At 39.0% G+C, this 23291-nt stretch overlaps 1 protein-coding gene across 10 annotated transcripts in view; it reads left to right on the top strand.

Annotated features, from left to right (window-relative positions):
- Positions 1 to 23291, top strand: part of SP100 (SP100 nuclear antigen) — a 133334-nt gene that overhangs the window by 48855 nt on the left and 61188 nt on the right. For 6 of the 10 annotated variants that reach the window (XM_050751085.1, XM_050751082.1, XM_050751088.1 and 3 more), the window contains 9 exons: positions 1010 to 1135; positions 2386 to 2469; positions 3995 to 4078; positions 6196 to 6249; positions 6927 to 7091; positions 8910 to 8963; positions 9646 to 9729; positions 12938 to 13054; positions 14007 to 14060. In XM_050751085.1, the coding sequence (XP_050607042.1) occupies positions 1010 to 1135; positions 2386 to 2469; positions 3995 to 4078; positions 6196 to 6249; positions 6927 to 7091; positions 8910 to 8963; positions 9646 to 9729; positions 12938 to 13054; positions 14007 to 14060 (822 nt within the window). The remainder of the gene's footprint in view (positions 1 to 1009; positions 1136 to 2385; positions 2470 to 3994; positions 4079 to 6195; positions 6250 to 6926; positions 7092 to 8909; positions 8964 to 9645; positions 9730 to 12937; positions 13055 to 14006; positions 14061 to 23291) is intronic. The other 4 variants (XM_050751087.1, XM_050751089.1, XM_050751086.1 and 1 more) reach the window with 3 other exon arrangements.

Raw genomic sequence — 23291 nt, 5'->3', positions numbered from 1 at the left:
TCATGCCACATTCCCACCACACTAAGCTTCCTTTACTTACTGGAATTTGCCAAGCTCTCTTTCTTTCATCTCTGCCTTTATATATGCTTTTGGGAAAACAGTTGGGGGTAATCTTTCAAAGCTGAAAATATACATGCCCTATAACTCAACAATGAAGAGGTCCTTTACATCCCTTGTAAGTTCATTCCTCATTCTCTTTGAAGCAAAAATTGGAAGTTCATTCAAAAACTGGTGTATAAGAAACCAACAAAAATGTGTGTTATGTCACCAAAACACATAGAAAAGAATGCTCAGGGCAGCCTTATTCATAGAAGCCAAATGCTTGAAATTGCACAAATGAATAAATAATTCATGGCTTATTTTTATAATGGAATACTATCTAGTAGTGAAAATAATTATTCAAAATGAATACAGATGACTTTCACAAGCATGTTGAGTAAAATATACATATAATTTTGGGGGATTTGGCTTCTTTGGGGAGATCTATATATATTGAGAGAGAGGTGGGGGAGAGAGAAAGAGCGAGAGAAAAGAGATGATTCAATTTATATAAATTACACAGCAAGCAAACTTAATCTCGGTGTTTGAGACCTCAATGATAGTTGGCTTTGAGCAAGTTAGTGGAAACAGTGGGAAGTGTCACTAGGAGGTATCTGGGGTATTGGTAATCTGTTTTTTGATCAAAGTGATTTACTTCCTTTGTGATCATTCAAAACCCACTTTTATTCATCTGTCTTATACTACCATTATAATTTTTATTTTTTTAAAAAAAGCAAAATATTAACCATCAAAGGATGAGAAGAGCAGGTAAAGGGAAAGGTAAAAAACAAAACAGAGCCAAGAGAGGCACAAAGGAAGGGACAGAGTTGAGCAAAAGGAAAAACAGGGAGGTGAGGTGAAGGTCTAGCCCCAGCAGTGAAATTGCAGAGAGGAGGAGTTATTAATGATAGTGAAGAAGGTCCACTGGGGAGACAAATGAAAATTCTTCATTTATTATAATTTGGCCCAGGGGCAGAGCCACACAACCATGGAATCCAAATTAATTCCTGTTCTGTGCGACTGGTGGATATAAAAAAGGAAAAACCATATCGTACTTCAAATGCTGAATGCCGAGCCCAGGCATCTGACATAATAGGTAAGGCTGCCCGGGAGAAGGTGTAACTGTGAGCCACAGGTTACCAGGTAAGGGGCTCGGGGACTTCATCAGGGCCCATCGGGGCAGTGCAGGTACCTGGGATGGAGGCAGGAAGGGAAAGGGGCTGGTACCTGATGCGGTGAGTCTTCAGCTTGACAGAAGAAAGTCCTTGGGAGCTGGGAAAATACCAGAAGACAGAAATGGAGGTAATCAGTAAGAATGTCAGAGAGGCTATTTCTGAAGTCAGAGAGGGCTGGCTCATGCCTGTAACCCCAGAACTTTGGGAGGCTAAGGCAGGCAGATCACTTGAGTCCAGGAGCTCAAGATCAGCCTGGGCAACATGACGAAACCCCATCTCTACAAAAAATATGAAAATTAGCCAGACAAGATGACAATGTCTGTAGTCCCAGCAACTTAGGAAGCTGAGACAGGCATGTTGAGTAAAATATACATATAATTTTGGGGGATTTGGCTTCTTTGGGGAAGCATCGTTTACACTTATATTCATCCTGTCTTATACTACCATTTATAATTTTTTATTTTTTTAAAAAAAAGAAAAATAATAAACATCCAAAGGATGAGAAGAGCAGGTAAAGGGAAACAAACTTAATCTCTGAGCCAGGGACACGGAAGTTGCAGTAAGCCAAGATTCTGCCACTGCACTCCAGATTGGGCAACAGAGCAAGACTCTGTCTCAAATAAAATAAAAAAGGAAAAAATAAAAAATAAATAAAAATAAAAATAAAGTAAGAGAGGAAGTCATGGGAGAGGAGTTTAAAAAAAAAAAATGATCAGGGAGCCAAGATATTCACAAGAGGAGAGGGGCTGGTACCTGATGCGGTGAGTCTTCAGCTTGACAGAAGAAAGTCCTTGGGAGGGGGAAGAAACACAGCAGACAAAGAGAGGTATAGAGACACCATCACCAGAAACAGAGGCAGAAGCAGGGGAGATGGCAGAACAAAGAGGAAAGATGAGAAGTAAAATGAGAGTGAAAGAGAAAAGTAGAATGAGGGTTGGGGTAAGAACAGTGTCAGTGGATGGGCACAACTGCCTTCTGTGTGTCGATTTTATCAGCTTTTGGTTAAGAACCTGGAACAAACTGCAGGTGGCATGCATTCCAGGAACACTCCAGGGTCTTGAGTTAACTTAGCTTTCCAGGTCTTCCTAGTGCTCTTATTGTGGAATTTCCTGGTGCGTGGACTCGTTGGTCACACCCTGAGACTCTTAATGGTTTTTGCTCCTTTGTGCAGTCATCAGCAGTGACGACTCTGAAGGATCCACCGATGTTGATGAGCCCCTAGAAGTCTTCATCTCACCAGTGAGAAGTAAGCCTGGTAAGGAAGTTTGGGAGAGCAAGACTTGGGCTGTGGGAATCTGATTTAAGAGCTACTGTTTCCTGATGCATTTTATTCTGAGCTCATTCTGTAAAATGGGTCCATTTTATCCTGGGATCCCATTCTTTGCATTAATTTTACTTGACCTTTTTGGAAAATGCAGAGAGTTTTAGAAACTTATTTTTGAGAATTAGCCTTCTTTCTTGATGGAGTCTATTAATCAATATTCATACCCATACATTGATTATATAGCAGGAATAGGCTAGCAAAGTGATGAGTTTGTTTTTAAAACTAACTAGTTGCTACGTCTATATAATGTTAGATTTATATAGTGACTTTTATAGAGAATAGAAAGCTAAATATTCCTTTATGGGAAGATCTTATTGTCATCTGATCACGAACTTTGAATAGGATCAAAAGACATCTCATCCAACTATCTGGTGTTGGCAAAAATAAACACCTGAGATAAAGTATTCTGAAACCTGAAGTATTGTTTCTGACAGCATTCTTCAGCAAGTCATGGCACATTTAGTGATTTTTCAAAAGACTTTTGCAGATTGTCTTACTTTTAAATTTACGATAACCTTAAAAGGGTAAACAGAATAGAGATTCTCATCCTTGTTTCCTAGAAGAGAGAACACAATTGCATAGATGTTTCAAAGTCATCTCCACAATCTCATGGTAAATTAAAAGAAAGACAAGGCTAGTATCCTGGATTCTGAGTTACTTCCTTTGTGAAATGAAAGACAGAAACATTATTAAAATCTTGTATTATCTCAATCCTATTTGCAGCATGAGTTGTCATAAGATTTATAACTTTTTAGTGTTCAAATTGGTTGATTTGTTTTGCCCTTTACTTTCTAGATCCAGGGGATATTAGAAACATGCCACTTTAGGGAAAATACACTAGGGAAAGGCCTAAGAGCAAAGAAGAACCTCATCTTGATGTTATAAAATAACAATGTAGTAATACATTCATTCTAATTGCTCAATGCATCTTTCAAAGTAAAATGTAAATTTGCATTAGTTTTTGGACAGTACGTACTCTAACTTTGATCTTGGTGTAAGCAAACTGCTCTAAAAATTAGTCCCAAAATATGTCTTTGGCTCAAACACAAGAGGAAGTTATTTCTCAGCCTTATAAACAATTCAGGAAGGCACTGTGTTGGCGGGAGATAGAAGAGGCTCACATCTTTAACAGAAGATCTTCAAGGTCTCTCTGCATGAAAAATAGAAGCAGAAACAAAGGAAATGTGGAGTGGCAAGTAGAAGGGATAAGAAGTAAAAGAAGTGTGGGAAAGCAAAGGCCAAGCAAACCAAAATTTCCCTCTGGGGACAAGAATGGAGTATCGCTAACCCACAGTGCAGGTAACTTGAAAGGATCGAGACAAGCGTGGCCTGTGTACAGGCGAGGACTTACACGCATTTTCAAGGTTTTCTAGGTTTTCTTATTAGGGAATTTCCTACTGAATTGATTCCTTGGTCACACACTGAGACCTCTAAAGAATCCCATTCTTTTGTGCAGTGATCAATAATGACAACTCTTTAGAATCAAATGAGGAAAAGGAGGGCCAAGAAGCCACTTGCTCACGACCCCAAACTGTACCAGGTAAGAATATTTTGCAACCCGAGGCTGCAGAATATCCAGAGTACAAATCCAGAACTCTGTTTTCTTGATTAGTTTCATTCCGAGTGGTCTCCTTATTCCTTGATTCTGTAAATTCTAGAATACCACTTTCTACATTTAACCTCTCTTGCCCTGTTGAGAAACAGAAGACATTAGGAAGACATTATAAACTCTGGGTGAACTGGATTGGTTCAATCGACTGACACATTGAAAATGTAGCAAAAATATTCTAGTAAAATAACAGTCTTTTTTAACAACAAACTATCAAGAGTTATTATTTTAAGGGTCGAAATAATGTACTTATTCTCTACTACTACCCTTTGTATTTGATAGAGCATGATAAGCACAGTCTTCCTTTATTCATTGATAATATTGTCTTAATCACAAACTCCAAAAGTCTTCAAAGAATAATTTGTGCTGCTATTTAATTATTAATGGAAAAACAAAAAAGGGGGGACTTCAGCTACACCCAAACCCAAATTATAGTTCACTCATTGGCTTACATTGTGATTTTTCACAGGGCTTTTGTAAATGAACCTTCATTTCCCCATCACAAAAACCTTAACAGGGAGGTAGGATAACTAGTTTATCCCTGCTTTATATGTGAGAAAATGGGAGCTAGTGGTGTTTAAGAGTCATTTACAATCAGGCACGGTGGCTCACACCTACAGTGCCAGCACTTTGGGAGGCTGAGGCAGGTGGGTTGCTTGAGCTCAGGAGTTTGAGATCAGCCTGGACAACATGGAGAAACTCAATCTCTACCAAAAATATAAAAATTAGCTGGGCATGGGCTGGGTGCGGTGGCTCACTCCTGTAATCCCAGCATTTTGGGAGGCCGAGATGGGCAGATCACGAGATTAGGAGTTCGAGACCATCCTGGCCAATATGGTGAAACCCTGCCTCTACTAAAAATACAAAAATTAGCTGGGCGTGGTGGCACTCGCCTGTAGTCCCAGCTACTCAGGAGGCTGAGGCAGAAGAATCACTGGAACCCGGGAGAGGGATGTTGCAGTGAGCCGAGATCATGCCACTGCACTACAACTTGGGTGACAGAGCGAGACTCCATTAAAAAAAAAAAAAAGAAAGCTCGGGAGGCTGAGGTGAGAGAGTCACTGGAGCCTGGGAAATTGAGGCTGCAGTAAGTTACGATTGTGCCACTGCACTCCAGCCTGGGTGACAGAGTGAGACCCTATCTCAAAAAAAAATAATGAAAAAGAACAAGATCATGTATTTTGAGAGAACATAAATGGAGCTGGAGGCTATTATCCTTAGCAAACTAATGCAGGAATGGAAAACCAAATACCACATGTTTTCACTTGTAAGTGGGATCTAAATAATAAGAACTTATGAACACAAAGAAGGAAACAGCAGACACTCGGGTCTACCTGAGGATGGATGGTTGGAGGAGGGAGAGGAGCAGAAAAGGTAACTATTGAGTACTGGGCTTAATCCCTGGGTGACGAAATCATCTGTACAACAAACTCCTGTGACACACGTTTACCCATGTGACAAACCTTCACATATATCCCCAAACCTGAAATAAAAGTTGAAAAAATTTAATAAAAAAGAGACATTTCCAAATAATACACACAGAGGATGACAGGGATTGCTGGGCAGGATCCCAACATTATGACCCTGAACCTCCAGAACTGGATTCACTAGAAGGAGAGAGAGAAAAATGCTCATCAAAATTTCGTTATTGGCGGGGTGTGACGGCTCACGCCTGTAATCCCAGCATTTTGGGAGGCCAAGGCGGGCAGATCACCTGAGGTCAGGAGTTCGAGACCAGTCTGACCAACATGGTGAAACCCCATTTTTACTAAAAATACAAAAATTAGCTGGGCATGGTGGCGCGTGCCTATAATCCCTGCTACTCAGGAGGTTGAGGCAGGAGAATCACTTGAACCCGGGAGGCAGAGGCTGCAGTGTGCCAAGATCACGCCACTGCACTCCAGCCTGGGTGATAGAGCAAGACTCCATCTCAAAAAAAAAAAACAAAAAACTTTCTTATTAACCCAAGCCCATTTGCCGTGTCAGTTGTCGTAGAATTTATAAGTCTCTTGCATACAAATAACGGGTTTCTCCCTTTTACTTTACAGAGCCCATGGATTCCAGAAAATCATCTATATTCAGAGAAAAGTTTAGGAAAAGAGGTAAGAGAAAATAACAACTCTTCATGGTTATAAATGAACAATATTTTCTACAAAAGAGTCAGTCTAATTCCTTGCTATATCCTTCAAAGTAAAATATAAGTTTGCTTTAAATTTCAATGGTTCCTATTTTAAATTTTGTATTAGTTAGGTTGGCTAACTGCTATAACATATGAACCCAAAGAAGTCAATGACTCCAACATAACAAAAGGTTTTTTATTTTTTTTTTTAGTAGAAGTTTATATTTTTTTCAACTGAATATTTCAAGGATTTTTAGATGGGGGAGAGGTTGGGCTCTGTTTCAAGCAGTTCTTCAAGCAAGCAGGCAAGTAGAAGATCTGCCTTCTTTGATCCTAGACTTCCATGGTTGCCCTGAGAGAGAAGCAAATGTACAAATAAATACAAATCCATATCCAAAAACCACAACAAATCCATAAAGAGACAAGTAAAGAAAGAAAGATAATGTAGTGTAAGAAGACAGAGGGCCAAGACAAAGCAGAGATGCCCACTAGGGCTAAAATTTTCTCAGCCTCAGGCTCAGGTGACAGTGAGGGATAAAATACTAACCTTGAGCTATAAAAATCTGAATCAAAAGGCAGATCATGGAGGTTTGAGGGCACGGACATTCTTGCCCTGAAGTTTCAGAGCATCGCAAATCTTTCCTAGTTTCCTTTTCATAGAATATTCTTCTGGCTTGGTTCCCTTATCATACATTGAGACCTCCAAAGGACATTTGCTCCTTTCTGCAGTGATAGGACAAGACTGCAACTTTTCAGACTCCAGCGAGGAGGAGGCGCTCCCAGAAGTCTTAAGCAGGGCACTGAGAAGCAAGCATGGTGAGAAGGGTAAGAACAGCCCCCTTGACTCCAGGGCTCTGACTTCAGAGCATCTCTTCCCTGGTACACTGTGCTCTAGGCATGCACAACAGCTATCCAGGAGCCAGTTCTCTGCATCTAACTCATCTGGTCATTTTGAAAAATGCAAAGAAAGAAGTGACTCTAAATTCAGACTTAACAAGATGGTTGTGGTTGAGTGGCAGTGCCCTGTTTACTACATACTGCCTGTATTAGTCCTTTTTCATGTTGCTGATAAAGACATACCTGAGACTGGGTAATTTACAAAAGAAAGAGGTTTAATGGACTTACAGTTCCACATGACTGGGGAGGCCTCACAATCATGGCAGAAGGTGAAAGGCACATCTCACATGGCAGCAGACAAGAGAAGAGAGCTTGTGCTGAGAAACTTCCCCTTATATAATCATTCAGATCTTGTGAGACTTATTCACTATCACGAGAACAGCACAGGAAAGACCTGCCTCCATGATTCAATTACCTGCCACCGGGTCCCTCCCACAACACATGGGAATTCAAGATGAGATTTGGGTGGGGACACAGCCAAACCATATCACTGCCAGACCTATTAACTCCAAAGTATTAGATTTATGGAGTGATTTCTACTTCTGCCCATTCCCTGTTTTATAGAGAAGAGAAAGTACATTAGTCTGTTATTGCTTGATTTTGTCACAAACTTGTTCAAAATTCCAAAGCTTCTGGTCATACTCTCTAGTTATTGACAGAAAGACAGGCTCCTGGTTCTTACCATCAAATTCAATTCATGGCTTTTGACAGATGGCCCCCAAAAAGAAATTGGCCAAATAGTGATATTTGAAAATATATTTGCAAATAAGATCTTCTTGCATCTTTACAACAACCTAAAATGTGGGCAAGATAACTATTGTTCCTCCCATTTGACAGATGGGGAAACTCAGGCACACTTAAGGATCTTTTTTCTTTGCACATCATATATGAAAAGTTATGGGAAGAGACAAGACTAACAGCCCAAATTCTTAATAAATATTCATAATCCTCTATAAAACCTTCAAAGCTAGATGTACTTCAAAGTTCAAAAAATGTTTCATTATTTTAGAAAGACAATGTGATTTATATTCTATATACAACAAAATACCCCAGTAGGATCCAGGAAGAATCCCATTCTCAAATATACTAATGTTTATACAGCAAATTATATAAATATTCACACGAAATATGATAAGATTTTACATAGACTCATGGCAACTCAAGTCCAGATTCACTGCCAAATTTGTTAACTGCAAACCTATGAAAACAATATTGGTTATTAAAATATCTTTGAGACCAGGTGTGGTGACTCACGCCTGTAATCCCAACACTTTGGGAGGCTGAGGCAGGTGGATCTTTTGAGCCCAGGAGTTCAAGACCAGCCTGGGCAACATGGCAAACCCCATTTCTACAAAAAAATACCAAAAATTAGCTGGGCATGGTGGTGCACGCCTGTAGTCCCAATAACTTGGGAAGCTGAGGTGGAAGGATCATTTGAGCCTGGAAGGTCAAGACTGTAGTGAGCCAAGATTACACCACTGCCCTCCAACTTGGCTGACAGAGTGAGACCCTGTCTCAAATTAAAAAAAAAAAAAAAAAAAAAAAAGTCACTGATTTTGCAATTACACTAAAGGATTGTGGATCTGTGCTCCATTTCATAGTAATCCCTTTCCCTTAGATGGGAAGAGACAGAAATGATCCTCAGAGAATATTTGTAGTCCAAATTCTGTCAACACTGTAAGCAGCCATAAGACTTATAGATCTTTTAGTTAGATATTATTGATTTGGTTTTCCTTTACTGTCTAGATCCTGTGACTTCTAGAAGTACATCTACTTGGGGAATACCCAACAGGAAGAGACGTAAGAGCAATTAAAAACTCTTGATGTAACAAATGTCTTTCTCTGCTACAAAAGCTACATTCAGTTTTTTTGTTATATCCTTTAAAATAAAAAATTAATTTGTTGGGATTTTAGATGATTTGAATTTTACATTTTTTTTTTTTTTTTTTTGAGACGGAGGCATTTTACATTTTCAACTAGATGAGTTGGGCTAGTATAAAACATAAACCTCAAAATGTTCAAAGGTACAAGCTCAACATAAGTTTATTTTTCACTCACATAAATAGGGTAAAGTAGTTCCTGAGTGGAAGGGGTGCCCACACAGTCATTCAGGGCCCAGCTGATGGAGGCTCTGACATCTTTAAGATGTTGCTTCCATGGTTCCCTTGGATAAGAAACTGAGATGGAAGCAGAAGTATGTGCAAACTAATAATGAAAGGATAAGAAGTTTAAGAAACAACGTCATCCCCAGCCCCAGCCTCAGAGAGGGCTCCTAGAGCAATCTTGACCAACAGGTCAGATGATCAAAGCCAAAGAGTGGCCTAGTAGTAGGAATATTTCTCCCCCTCCTACACAAGCTTCTCTTGTTCAGTTTTTCTTTTAAAGAATTCCCTGCCGACTTCTTTAAAGAATTTTCTTTTAAAAAATTCCCTAAGACTCAGACTAAGACTGTTAAGGAATTTTTTTTTTTTTTTTTCTGCAGGTTTCAGCAGCAGTGACTTTTCAGAGCTGAGTAATGGAGAAGAGCTTCAGGAAACCTGCAGCTCATCCCTAAGACGTGGGTCAGGTAAAGAAGATTAGGATGCCAAGACTTGGCCTGCAGAATGTCAGGAATCTGAATTAAAAGCTGCTGTTTCCAGATACTTTTTATTCTGAGCACCTTGACTGCCTTGTATCCAGTTCATCTGGGAACTCCTTTTTGCATTTTAGAAAATGGAAAGAGGCAGGAAATTATGATAAACTCATGTTTAACAGAATGAGTCTCACTGACTAAATGTATGTAATTATATTTTGCTGTTGTCGAAGAAATAAATAGCAAATTTGTGGATCCTTTTTTTAAAAACCTGCTCTCATTCCTGTTAACACTAAGATCTTAGATTTTTACAGTGATAAATGGGTTGACATCAATGTCGTTTGTAATTGTAAAGCCTCCTACTATGTAATTATAGACAGAAATAAAAACTTCAGATCGAACACTCTCAAACGTTAGTATAGTTTTTGGCAGATGTCCTTCATCATGTAATTGGATTATATTGTGTTATTTCAATGTATTTTGGCAAATAAGATCTTATTTTATCATTACAAAATTTTTAAGACATAGTCAGGCTAACTCTTACTATACCCATTTTGGGGTGAGGAAATAGAAGTACAGAAGTATTAGGGCCAAAAAACTAAAGAAACAATAGAAACTAGCAACCCAGGTGTCTCATGGTGGGTGACTGTTGTATGTAACAGACAGGAGGATAAGAGCTGTGTCATTTAAGCCAAAGTCCAAAGAAGATGCACAAGGAACTCAGAATATTCACAGGAGACTATACCAGTGCCTGATGCCAGAAAGCTTATTTAGCAACAACTGTGAGCGTGTGTGAGCGTGTGTGTGTGTGTGTGTGTGTGTACACATGCATATATTTGTTACATATAACATGTATACATACATAAACACACACACGTGTGTGTGTGTATATATATATAGGTTAATAATATAATCTTTATGGGGAAGGAAAAATTAAAATCGCAAAGAGACAGAATAGGAATGGAACCAGCTATATAATATACAAAATACCTAGAAAGATAGAAGCAAAATGGATAAACATAGAAATAAAGGAGAACAGAACATCATTGAATGAAACAGAAAAAGCAACACAGGAGACAAGAAAAATCAAAGGGAGATGAGCTCACCTAATCAAAGAGCTAGCAACAAAAATGTATAGCAGCAGGGCAATGGGCAGAAAAATGAGAAGTAAGGAGGAGAATGAGGTGTGGTTAGATAGAGTAGGGCTATGAGATGTACTCATTGATGTAGGTGTATTTTTTTGTCAGTTCATCTAAGCTCTGAAAATAGTTCAGCATGACCACATTCAGACAGGTTCCCTGGTTTCCTGGTCACTGTCTATAGTCTATTATTTCCTTGCTTATCTTCATTGTCCTGTGAATTGAAAGCTCCTCCAATGAATACAAAGAGAGTCAGAAGAGATGCAGCCCATTAGCTTGTGATGGAGAAGCCAATTATGATGTTAATTATTAATTACCTTTGTTTTCCTCCTTGCATGGAGGAAAAGCTCTTTTTTCTTTTCCTTACCTCTCCCCCAAAACATATGCACACACGCATACACACTACACACACAAAGACTTGTGCACAGACTCTGGCTGCTTTCAACAGGTTTGAGGGAACCAAAAGAAAAAGAAGAGCTGGGCTCCTGAATGGAGGGAGGAGACACTGGGTGGATAAAGTAAGGAGAAAGAGTGGAGAAAGGTAGGCAAGAGTCACCAAATGGAAAGATGTAAGAGTCAGCTTCAGGTTTTTCTAAGTGGACAAGGAATTCAAATATTCCAGGTTTTGTGGGGGAAGGGGGATAATTTTCAAGATACTTCTCAGAAATTGTACCAGAAACGTGAAAATAAAATTGGTGATTGATTGACAGCCTTGCAAGTTAGAAAGCTCATAAGGAACAGACAAAGGTAATAGAGATGGCTATGTGGTCAGTGTCCAAACTGCAGGCATTTGGTGATGGAAGTAATAACCTGTGAGATAAAGACGAATATAGATGAAGAAAATGGGGATAAACACAAAGATTGAAATTGCAAAAACAGTCAAGATCAAGATAAGGGCCAGGCGCGGTGGCTCACGCCTGTAATCCCAGCACTTTGGGAGGCCGAGGCGGATGGATCACGAGGTCAGGAGATCGAGACCATCCTGGCTAGCACAGTGAAACCCTGTTTCTACTAAAAACACAAAAAATTAACCAGGCATGGTGGTGGGCGCCTGTAGCTACAGGTACTTGGGAGGCTGAGGCAGGAGAATGGCATGAACCTGGGAGATGGGTCTTGCAGTGAACCAAGATTACACCACTGCACTCCAGCCTGGGTGACAGAGTGAGACTCCGTCTCAAAAAAAAAAAGATCAAGATAACATTCAGAGAAACAAAGCTAGAAGAGAGAACAGAAGGAGGAGGTGATAGTAGAAAGAAGTTCACCTCAATAATAAAAATAGATCTAGAAATATAAACAGGAAAACAGGTGGAATGAGATACATACAAAGGGTTATAAATGGAGTGGTGTAAAATATTAGGTACTACGAGAAGTATGTAGAGAAAGAATTAAAAGATGAGAGAAAAATAGAGGTGAGAAGGGGGAAGTGTAAAAGGGAGAGAAAAGAATGATGAAGAAATTGTAGGATCTGAAATGACCATGAGATAAAAGCAATTTTAGCACAAGGCATGATTCATAATAGCAGTAAGTTTTCAGAATAAAGTGTCCCCTGGCCCCTCTGACTCACCCAGATTACAAAAGCCCTCACCCAGGCATTTCATCCACTCCTATGATTTCGGTCACCACCCACAACCTCATGATTCCTACATGTGTATCTCCAGCCAGCCCTGTCTTCTAAACTCTTTATCCAAGTGTCAGAAGGCTCCTGTTGGAGGTCCTGAAGGCCTTAGACTTCACCACTTGAATGTTACTCAAGACCTTCAAAGTCAACACCTCCAAAACTGAGCACATCACCTTTTTCCCTAAAAGCAGCCTTTGCTCCTCCAGTGTTCTCCATCACTGAAACAAACTATTAATTGACCCTTTATGTCAAGATGAAATTCTCAGGGTTATTCATGAATAGAAGGGACAAACACAGTGAGAAACCACAAAAGAAAAAGAGATTTCGGAGATAGAGCCCATCCCTTAATTTAGCTGTGGGGAGTGGGTAGTCACTAATGTTGGGGGAAAGGAGAATCTTGGAGGAGAGTGGGCACAAATAAAAATGTTTACAAATCACAATTTAGGATCAGAGCTACAAGGACCTGAAAATGAGAAGTGTCCCTGTGTCATGTGTTTTCCAAAAGGTGTGCCAAGAAGCCAAGAAGCAAGGACTGAAAATAGTCAAGCATCTGATATGATGGGTAAGGCTACCCTGAGGTCTTGGGATGGAAGTGGCTCAGTGGGTATCACAGACACTGGGTAGGGATGTGGGAAGTGATCAGAGTTGAAGCAAAGCATCAGGCAGTCTCTGGATCACCAGCAGGAAGTGGGCCCACAGGCCTCAAGCTTCAGAATTTCAGAAGTCTGAAATCATAGCCCCCGTTTCTTCCTGCTCTTGACTGTGAGACGACTGTGACAAAGAACAGGTTTAGTGCATGCCAGAATCCTGTTCTCTGCATTTGCTTAACCTGACCCTTTTGGGAACTGCAGGGAGGCAAGAGATCATTATAAAGTCATATTTAACAGAATGGGCTCTCTTGGTTAGGAGGTAAAAGAAAATACACTGGTAAACATAGCAGTATGTCACTATATTAGCGTATCAATAGTAAAGTGTTGAATTTATAAAGTGAGTTCCACCCTTGTTCTTGAAAAAAAAAAAACTCGTTCTTCCACTCACAGGTAATAGTGTCACTGTCATAACTTTGGAAAGCCTAAAAAGACAAATAGTCCTGCTACCTGTCAGAAAAAAAAAAACTCAGATACCTACTTTTAATCTAAAAATACATAGTTTTGAAAGATATCTTCTTGTCTGTTATTGATTTATATAGTGATTTGCTATTAACTTTTGCAAATAAGATCATATTTAATATTCATAAAAATTTTAAAGTTGAACAAGATAACTGTTGCTATCCCTGTTTCATAAATGAGGAAATTGGTGCATAAAAGTAATGAAGAGCTGTTTCAAAGTCTCAGAGAACTACAGGAAGACCTTAGACATCAATAAAATGTCTGTTTCCTTTGGAAGGAAGACAGATAAATTATACTCAGAATATTGTTATAAACACAAGCCTTCCATGCCGTGTGAATTGTCATAAGATTTATAAATTTTACTTATAAATTACAGTTCTCTGACCACTACTTGTCACTTTCTAGATACCATGGATGTTGAAAACAATTCTACTTTGGAAAAACACAGTGGGAAAAGAAGTAAGAATAAATAAGAATTTACTTAATTTGTATATTACAAATGAACTATTTTTTAATGCTAAGGTTTATTATCATTATTTTCTTTTTTCACCTTTTATTATAGATTAAAGGGTACATGTGCAGGTTTGTTACATGGGTAAATTGTGTGATGCTGAGGCTTGGGGTCCCAAAAATCCCATCACCCAGACAGTAAGCATAGTACCCAAGAGATGGTTCTTCAGCCCATGCCACCCTCTCCCCTCCCCCATCTAGTGGTCCCCAGTGTCTCTTGTTCCCATCTTCACATTTATGTGTATTCAGTGTTTAGCTCCCACTTATAAGTAAGAACATGCAGTATTTGGTTTTCTGTTATTGCATTAAGTTGCTTAGGATAATGCCTCCAGCTCCATCCATGTTGCTGCAAAGGGCATGATGTTATTCTTTTTTTTTTTCAAATTATACTTTAAGTTCTAGGGTACATGTGCACAACGTGCAGGTTTGTTACATATGTATACATGTGCCATGTTGGTGTGCTGCACCCATTAACTCTATCTCCTAATGCTATCCCTCTCCACTCCCTCCACCCCACAACAGGCCCCAGTGTGTGATGTTCCCCTTCCTGTGTCCATTCTTTTTATGGCTGCATAGTATTTCATGGTGTATATGTGTGCCACATTTTGTTTATCCAGTTCACTGTTGATGGGCAGCTAGATTGGTTCTATGTCTTTGTTGTTGTGAATAGCACTATAAGGAACATATGAGTGCATGTATCTTTTTGATAGAACAAATTATTTTCCTTTAGGAATATACCTAAAGGTGGTGGGATTGCTGAGTAGAATGGCATTTCTGTCTGCAGGTCTTTGAGGAGTCTCCACACTGTCTTCCACAGTGGTTGAACTAATTTTACACCCCCACCAACAGTGTATAAGCATTCCTTTTCGTCCACAACCTCACCAGCATCTGTAATTTTCTTGATTTTTTAATAATAGCCACTCTGAGTAGTGTGAAATGGTATCTCACTGTGGCTTTGATTTGCATTTATCTGATGATTAGTGATGTTGGGTATTTTTTCATGTTTGTTGACCACTTGTATGCCTTCTTTTAAGAAGTGTCTGTTCATGTCCTTTGCCCATTTTTTAATTGGATTTTTTTGTTTTTTGCTTGTTGATTTGTTTAAGTTCCTTATAGATTCTGGATATCAGATCTTTGTTATATGCACAGTTTGCAAAAATTTTCTCCCATTCTGAAGGCTGTCTGTTTGCTCTTTTGGTAATTTCTTTTGTTGTGCAGAAGCTATTTAGTTTAATTAGGTCCCACTTGTCAATTTTTGTTTTAGTTGCAATTGCTTTTGGAGACTTAGCCATAAATTCTTTGCCAAAGCCTATATCAGGAAGGGTATTTCCTAGGTTTATTCTAGGATTTTCATAGTTTTAGGTCTTATATTTAAATCTTTAAGCCATCTTGAGTTAATTTTTGTATAGGATGAGAAGTATGGGTCCAGTTTCATTTTTCTTCATATGTCTAGCCAGTTATTCCAGCATCATTTATTGAATAGACAATCCATTTCCCATTGCTTATTTTTGTTGAAGATCAGATGGTTGTAGGTGAGCAGGTTTGTTTCTGAGTTCTCTGTTCTGTTCCACTGGTCTATGTGTCTGTTTTTGTACCAGTACCATGCTATTTTGATTTCTGTAGCCTTATAGTATAGTTAGAAGTCAAGCAATGTGATGCCTCTAGCTTTGTTCTTTTTGCTTACAATTGCTTTGTCTATTCAGGCTCTTTTATGGTTCCAACTGAGTTTTAGAATAGATTTTTCTAATTCTGTAAGAATGACACTTTTATTTTGATAAGGATGGTGTTGAATCTGTAAATTGATTTAAACAGTATAGTCATTCAAACTATATTGATTCTTCCAATCCATGAGCATGGAAAAATTTTCTATTTATTTGTGTCATCTCTGATTTATTTCAGCAGTGTTTTGTAGTTCTTCTTGTAGACATCTTTCACCTCCTTGGCTGGATGAATTCCTAGGGATCTCATTTTCTTTGTGGCTGTCGTAAATGGGACTGTGTTCTTCATTTGATTCTCAGCTAGAACGTTTTTAGTGTATAAAGATGCCACTGATTTTTATGCGTTGATTTTATATTCTGAAACTTTACTAAATTTGTTTGTCAGTTCCAGGAGCATTTTTTCTACACCTTTCATAAGATAAAACCTGAATGCCTTTTAAGGTAGCAATTTATTTTTTTTTTTAATGCTCATGTTGCTTTTTATTCTGTCTTCATCTTGCTTTTTATTCTGATTTTAAAATAGACGTTCTTGTGAACATTGGTGTCTATCTTTCCAGAATTTTACTATGCATGTATTAACACATTTTGGAATATAGTTTTATTTATTTAAATGAGTAATTCTGTACATACTTGTCCTTTCTTGCTTTTTAAACTAATATACCTGGACAATAAAAACGTATTTAATTGAAATATAAAAAGTCTTATGTCAGGACTGCTTTAATGAGCATGGTTTTCATTTTTAGTGTGGTCAGGAATTTTTCATTTATTATTGATGATTTCTGTTTCTTCTTCGTAGAACTCTTTGTCAGAGAATGCTCTCAGTGTTTGTGTGTGTGTGTGTGTGTGTGTGTGTGTTTGAGATGGAGTCTTGCACTGTTGCTCGGGCTGGAGTGGAGTGGTGCGATCTCGGCTCACTGCAAGCTCCACCTCCTGGGTTCACGCCATTCTCCTGTCTCAGCCTCCAAAGTAGCTGGGACTACAGGTGCCCACCACCATGCCCGGCTAATTTTTTGTATTTTTAGTAGAGTAGAGGTTTCACCGTGTTAGCAAGGATGGTCTCGATCTCCTGACCTTGTGATCCGCCCGCCTCAGCCTCCCAAAGTGCTGGGATTACAGACGTGAGCCACTGCACCCGGCCCTCTCAGTGTTTCATGTCATGGTGTTTTTCTTATTATTTTGAATGAATATAGAAATCTTATATGTTACATATATTAAATCTTGGTCATATGCATTGCCAGTATTTTGTCCATTTATTGTTTTTCTTTTAGATTTGTTAAGGGAATCTTTTGTCCTAGAGTAGTTTTAAATTTTTATGTAGTCAAATTTGTCAGCCTTTTTCTAACTGGTTCTTGGGTTCCATATCTTATTTACAACTATTTCTTCCTCAATATTTTAAAAATATTGTTCTATATTTGATTCTAGAAGTTTGATACAACTGATCATTTTTAATGCTTACATATATAATCTACATGGGGATTGCCTTTCTGTGTAACTGAGGTGGGAATTTTAAAACTATTCTCCACATAATGCAAGGTGATTTGAATCACCACTGTGATTACACACACAGTACCTTTACCTGCCTGTATTCTGTGTTCTTCTTTTGTAATTGAAGGGACTACAGAAGAGAAAGAAGAGCTCAGAGGTAGAACCATCCTGATGCCTCACTGGGGGTGAATTTTAGAATGAGCTCAAGAAGATCTCTCCCAACTCCTTCCCAAGTCCACTGAAAGCTCTGATTAGAAATACATTGAACTGGCTAGGCATAGTGGCTTACGCCTGTAATCCCAGTTTCTCAGGAGGCTGAGGCAGGAGGATCGCTTGAACCCGGGAGGCAGAGGTTGCAGTGAGCCGAGACTGCACCACTGCACCCCAGCTTGGGTGACAGAACAAGACCCTGTCTCAAAAAAAAAAAAAAAAAAAAAGCATTGAAGGTTAATTCGGGAAGAACAGAGACTTTTACTCTTTTATTCATGTCTTATGTAATGTTCTTCCACTAAAAAAATTTTTTATACAATTCTGGCATTTTAAAAAAGTTTTATACATTGTATAAATTTATGTATTACTATGAATATCTTTTTTTCTATTACATAATAACTGGAGTGAATTTAAATGAGACAAGATTCTCAAAATCTTTATTTAAAAGGAAACCTGTAGTCAATTTATTACCTACTTGCATATGAGAGAATCAGAATGCCACTGAGTTAATATAAAATTTTACAAGCATTTATACAGTTTAGGGATCCAGATACCACTTAAAATATTATAGCCAGGCCCAAAAATTATCAAATAAAACAATCAATCAGAATTACAGGTTTCTTTGGAAATTGGTTTCATGAGAAGTGGCAATAATTTTCTATTTTGTGGGATTATTACAAGACCTCTTCAAATAGCTCTCCTAAGGACTAGTTTATGTTAACATAGAACAGAACAAATCAGTAACGGTTATGAAAAGACACACTTCCATATTTTGCAAGAGAGTAAGACTGATCTTCTTTTGAAATTTCTCAATTTAACACTTTGTCAAATCAGATTCTTTATGTTAGTGTTGTGGTGCAGAATGTTCTCTCTCCTTCCACAACTATGGGTCGAGGGGCCTTTCCTTTCATCTCCTTCAGCAATTTCTTTTGTTAGTAATGAAGTCTTACATGTTTAAAATCTAGTCTGTGGAATTCATTAGTTAGCCTTATAAGAAATGTAAGCCCATGGAGCTCAATGTTACTGGGAAAAATAGAGGTGCCTGAAATGAATTTCACCTAAAAACAGTGAAATAGGATGCATAGAGACTTTTTTTGTTGTTTTTTTGTTTGAAATGGAGTCCAGCTCTGTTACCCAGGCCAGAGTGCAGAGGTGCAACCTCGGCTCACTGCAACCCCTGCCTCCTGGGTTCAAGCAATTCTCCCATCTCAGCCTCCTGAGTAGCTACGATTACAGGTGGATGTCCATCACCATACCCGGCTAATTTTTGTATTTTTAGTAGAGATGTGGTTTCACCATATTGGTTAGGCTGTTCTCGAACTCCTGACCTCAGGCGATCCACCCACTTTGACTTTCCAAAGTGCTGGGATTACAGGCGTGAGCCACCGTGCCCGGTCTAGGATGCATATAGATTTTTCAACTACAGCTCTCCTATTCTCCATTCTGAATGAGCTCCAGATCCCATATCGTTTTATTTTAAGATTTCCTTTCGTCTTGTCTTCACCTAAATATATAAAGTGAAGTCAGTTCAGTATTTAGGTGAGGATGCTGATGGTGTCTTTCTTTTAACACTGCATCTTGTATAATATTTTACAGGCATTGCTACTGTTTATAGGCTAATTATTATTCCCAGCATCATTAAAATACTTTCTGCATTTTATTTTCTTTTATCTCAAAATACGGATGGCCTTTCTTTATACCACTTCCATTTACCAGACCTCATCCTATGGATCTCATCACGCTTTCCTTTTTACTGTTCTACTTATCTATTTCACACTCCGAACCCTCCCACAACCTTTCTTTCCTTGTAAATTAGACCACAGCTGTACTAAAGACTCGGTCTTCCTTCAGGGTACATGTTTTGGGTTAGGACGTACCAATGGGCTTCAAAACTGTCCATCACTATTGGAGTAAAATAGGAAATCCAGTGAAATGGAAGAAACAGCCAGATTTAAAGGGATCCCCCAACCAAGAGTGTGGAAGGTTTCAGCACAGACGCCAAGATTTTGAGAGATTTTGGCCAAGCCCATGCTCACGGTGAAGATGGTGGAATGTCTTTGGTTGGAGAGGAAGTGACCATAGCTCAGTCTATAGGACATGGCAAGACAATTCACAGTGACCCCCAGTTCCACAGGATAAGGCAGTGTGCTCAGAGCCTGCAATAGTCTTTCTAGAGCATGATTTGGGCATCTTGACCAATGAAGGACAGGATTCATGGCTTACTCTCTGACCTTTTGTCAGACCTCTCCTCAAATGCTGACTTATGAGAAGTCCTTCCTGGTTCTTCTACATAAAATTACACATCCTCCTCCCACACACACTTCTAGCCCCATTCACCACTCCCTGAAGTCCTTATTCTGGTTTACTTTTCCACAAAACACTCTACCACCTTCTGTGTTTGTTTCTTCATTGCTGTCTCCCCACTAGACTGTAAGCTCTACGCCAGCAAGGACTTTGTTTCATTCACAACTGTACCCTCACCATCTAGGATAGTGGGTCGCTTCACAGTAAGTGCCCAATTCATAGTTATTGGATGAGTAATTTGCATGAATAAATTAATTCTAACAGCTTGTGAAAATTTAATCCAAATATATGATTGTACAAAATACATACTTAGAGCAAGCAAAGAAAAAATATTAAAAATAAAATGATGGGTAAAGAAATGTTGAGAAACTATAAATTAGAAGATCAGGGATTTTCACTGCTTGCTTTTTGTCATAGGTAATCACATAGTAATCAATATTGTCAGCTAATTCAGGTTCTCTGTGGATCTCATTTATGGGGGCCAGACTGCTTTTAGACTACATGCTCTCAGTAGGCAGCTGGGCTTCTCCCTAGGAGGACTATACAGATTGGCCAAGGGTGAATGTCCTGCTGGCTTCACAGGTGAGGCAGGGGGTAGACAGCAGGTGTAGAGAGCAATGGTGAAAGGGGAGGCAAATCTCCTGCTAGGAGCCTCAGGCCTCAGGCCTGAAAAGATCTGTTCCCAAAGAGCTGGTTCCTCCAGTCAAAGAGATCGAGCTGGTGTGGCTTGTCTGAGAATGGCCTGCAGTGATTGCCTGCTCATGGCCTTTCCGACTGGGAGTTGTTGGCTGCCCTTTGCCTCCTAACACCTGGCAGGTATTGGCATGACCGTGATCAGGTGAGTGAACTGGGAGAAGGTGGTCTCCTTTGGGCCATGTGGATGGATGCATTCTCTTCTCTTGTCTTCTAGAAGACCCCAATCTCCTACTGGCTAAGAGCTCCTTGCTGGTGATGTTGGTGCTAGTGTGGATAGTGGTAGTATTATTGGTGGTATTGGTGCTGGTGCTGGTGGTGGTGGTGGTGGTGGTGGTAGCGGTGGTGGTGGTGGTGGTAGTGGCCCCTTCGTGGTTTCCTCATGTCTACAAATTGGAGTGCCCCATGGATTGGACCTGAGTGCTTTCCTTGTCTCTATACTCTCTCCCTAGGAATTGCATCCAGTCCTGTTCTTTGAATTTTATCAGTATGTGAATGACTACCAACTATATTTCTCTTCTTTTCTCTCTCCTCAACTGCCAAGTCATAAATTCAGCTTCATACTCCAAACTTCTACTTGAAGTCTAACAGGTGTCTTAAATCGGATGTGTCAAACACATTTCTTGATTCTCATTCCCAAACTTGTCATCCTCATCAGTAATCCTCTTCTCAGTAAATGGCACTATATTTACTAAGTTTGAGCCAAAAATGTAGAAGATGTGCTTGATTTCCCCCTATCCTAACCCCTCGCACTCTCTCCATCATCAAGTTCCAAGACTATATATCAGATCTGTCCATTCTTTATCTCCCCTGCCACTGCCCCGGCCCAAGCCCTATTGTCTTGCATGTGGAATACCGCAGAGTCCTCCTAACTGGTCTCTCAGCTTTCATTCTTGCCCACTAGAATTTTTTCTCCATTCAACAGCTGGCCACCCAACTCCTATACCCTTTCAGTGGTTTCCAGTTTAACCTAGAAAACTTTCCAGTTGAACCTAGAAAAAAAAAGTAAACTTCTTGCCATGCCTATGAAGCATTACACAGGCTGTCCCGATCAGCTCTTAAATCTCATCCTTTATGATTCCCCCATCACTTGCTACTCTGGCCTTCCTTGAATAAACCAAGTAGTGTTCAGCCTCAGAACCCTTGCACTTCATATTGACTCTACGTAAGATGCTTTTACCTGGTAGGAATGGTTTCTTCTTATTCATGTTTCAGTTCAAGTGTCTCCTCCATGGAGAGGCCTTACCTGATCTCCATTTCTTAAAAACTCCCCCAGCTTCTTTGATATCACCTTTTGAACTGTCTTTTCACTTGATTGTAAGTTTTTGATGTACTGAATATTTTATCCTTGTGTAATTGGTCTGTATTATCATTTATAATTATGTTTTCTAATCTTGTTTAAGAAATCTTGGCCTAATCTCAGGTTACCAAGATATTTTCATACTTTTCTTACTTCATTGAACATCTTGACCAATAAAGTCAGATCCAGTGAATAAATACTCTCACTTCCATTCCTAAGATGGGCAGCCTGAGGACCATTCATTATAGTTCTTCAGAGAGTCCCCAGTAAGAGTGAGGCTCAGTTGACCACACTGGTGACCAGCCCAATTGGCTTCCCTTCTCACCCTTTCCCTCTTCCTAGTTCCTCACTCCTAATCCTTGTGATTACTTCAAAAATAAACCTACTGAAAACAAAACCCTATCTCAAGATTTGCTTTTGGGAATATTAGGTGGAGACATTCTTATTTCTTTTCTCATTTGGATATTTAATTCTTTTGGAATTGATTTTTTTTTAGTGTGGCATAATGTAAGGGTCTGATTTTTTCCAACATGGATAACCAATTGTCCTAGCTTCTCCACTGATGTGTAATGTCACACATAGCATGTCACACATAGCATGCATCAAGCTGCCATTTACATATACAAATATATATGTAAATGACAGCTTGATGCTAGAAAGCCCAGAAACATATATACATATATATATGTATCCATTGCCCTATCTATTCTGCATCAATATATATCACACTCTACTAAGTACTATAATTTTATAACATATTAATATCAGGTAGGATAAGTTCTCTCAACATTTTTCTCTTTCAAAATTGTCTTGGCTATTATAGCCATTTTATCATTCTTATAACTTTTAATATCATTTTGTCAACCCTTGAAAACCCTGTTGTATTTTTATTGAAATTGCATAGAATAAATGTGGAGAGAACTGACGTCTCTAAAATATAAACCATTTCTATTCACGAACATAGAGATATCTCACTATTTGTTCTTTCCTTTTTTGACCCTTTATTCATTTATTCAGCAAATCCTTATTTCCAATGCTGCTCGATAGGGATAAAGAAGTGAGAAAAATCTCATCAAGCTTACATTCAACTTAGGGTATACAGACAATACACAAATAAGTGCATAATATTTCAGATAGTGACAATGTTATAAAGAAAAATAAAGAATAATGGAGTTGTAGAGTGACAGAAATGTGCCACTTTATGTAGGGTGTTCAAGGAGAGCCTTGCTAACAAGCTGCATGTAACTGAAAATCTAAATGCAATGAGGGACTAAGCCATGGAGCTGAGGCAGAGAAAACCTCAGTTGCAAAGGCCTGAGAGAGAACTATACATGGTCCTTTAGGGAATGGCAAGGAGGCCACTGGCTGGAGAGGTAGAGAGGGGTTGGGTGGAAAGTGGTTTCTCAGAGGTATATAGAACTTATAGGCCATGGCAAAGACTTTGAATTCTTAAGTAAGAGGAGACATCAG

The sequence above is a fragment of the Macaca thibetana genome, chromosome 12, assembly GCF_024542745.1.
Source record: "Macaca thibetana thibetana isolate TM-01 chromosome 12, ASM2454274v1, whole genome shotgun sequence".
NCBI classification, from domain to species: domain Eukaryota; kingdom Metazoa; phylum Chordata; class Mammalia; order Primates; family Cercopithecidae; genus Macaca; species Macaca thibetana.
Note: the sequence above shows the minus strand (reverse complement) of the source record. Positions and strands in the feature narration are given on the sequence as shown.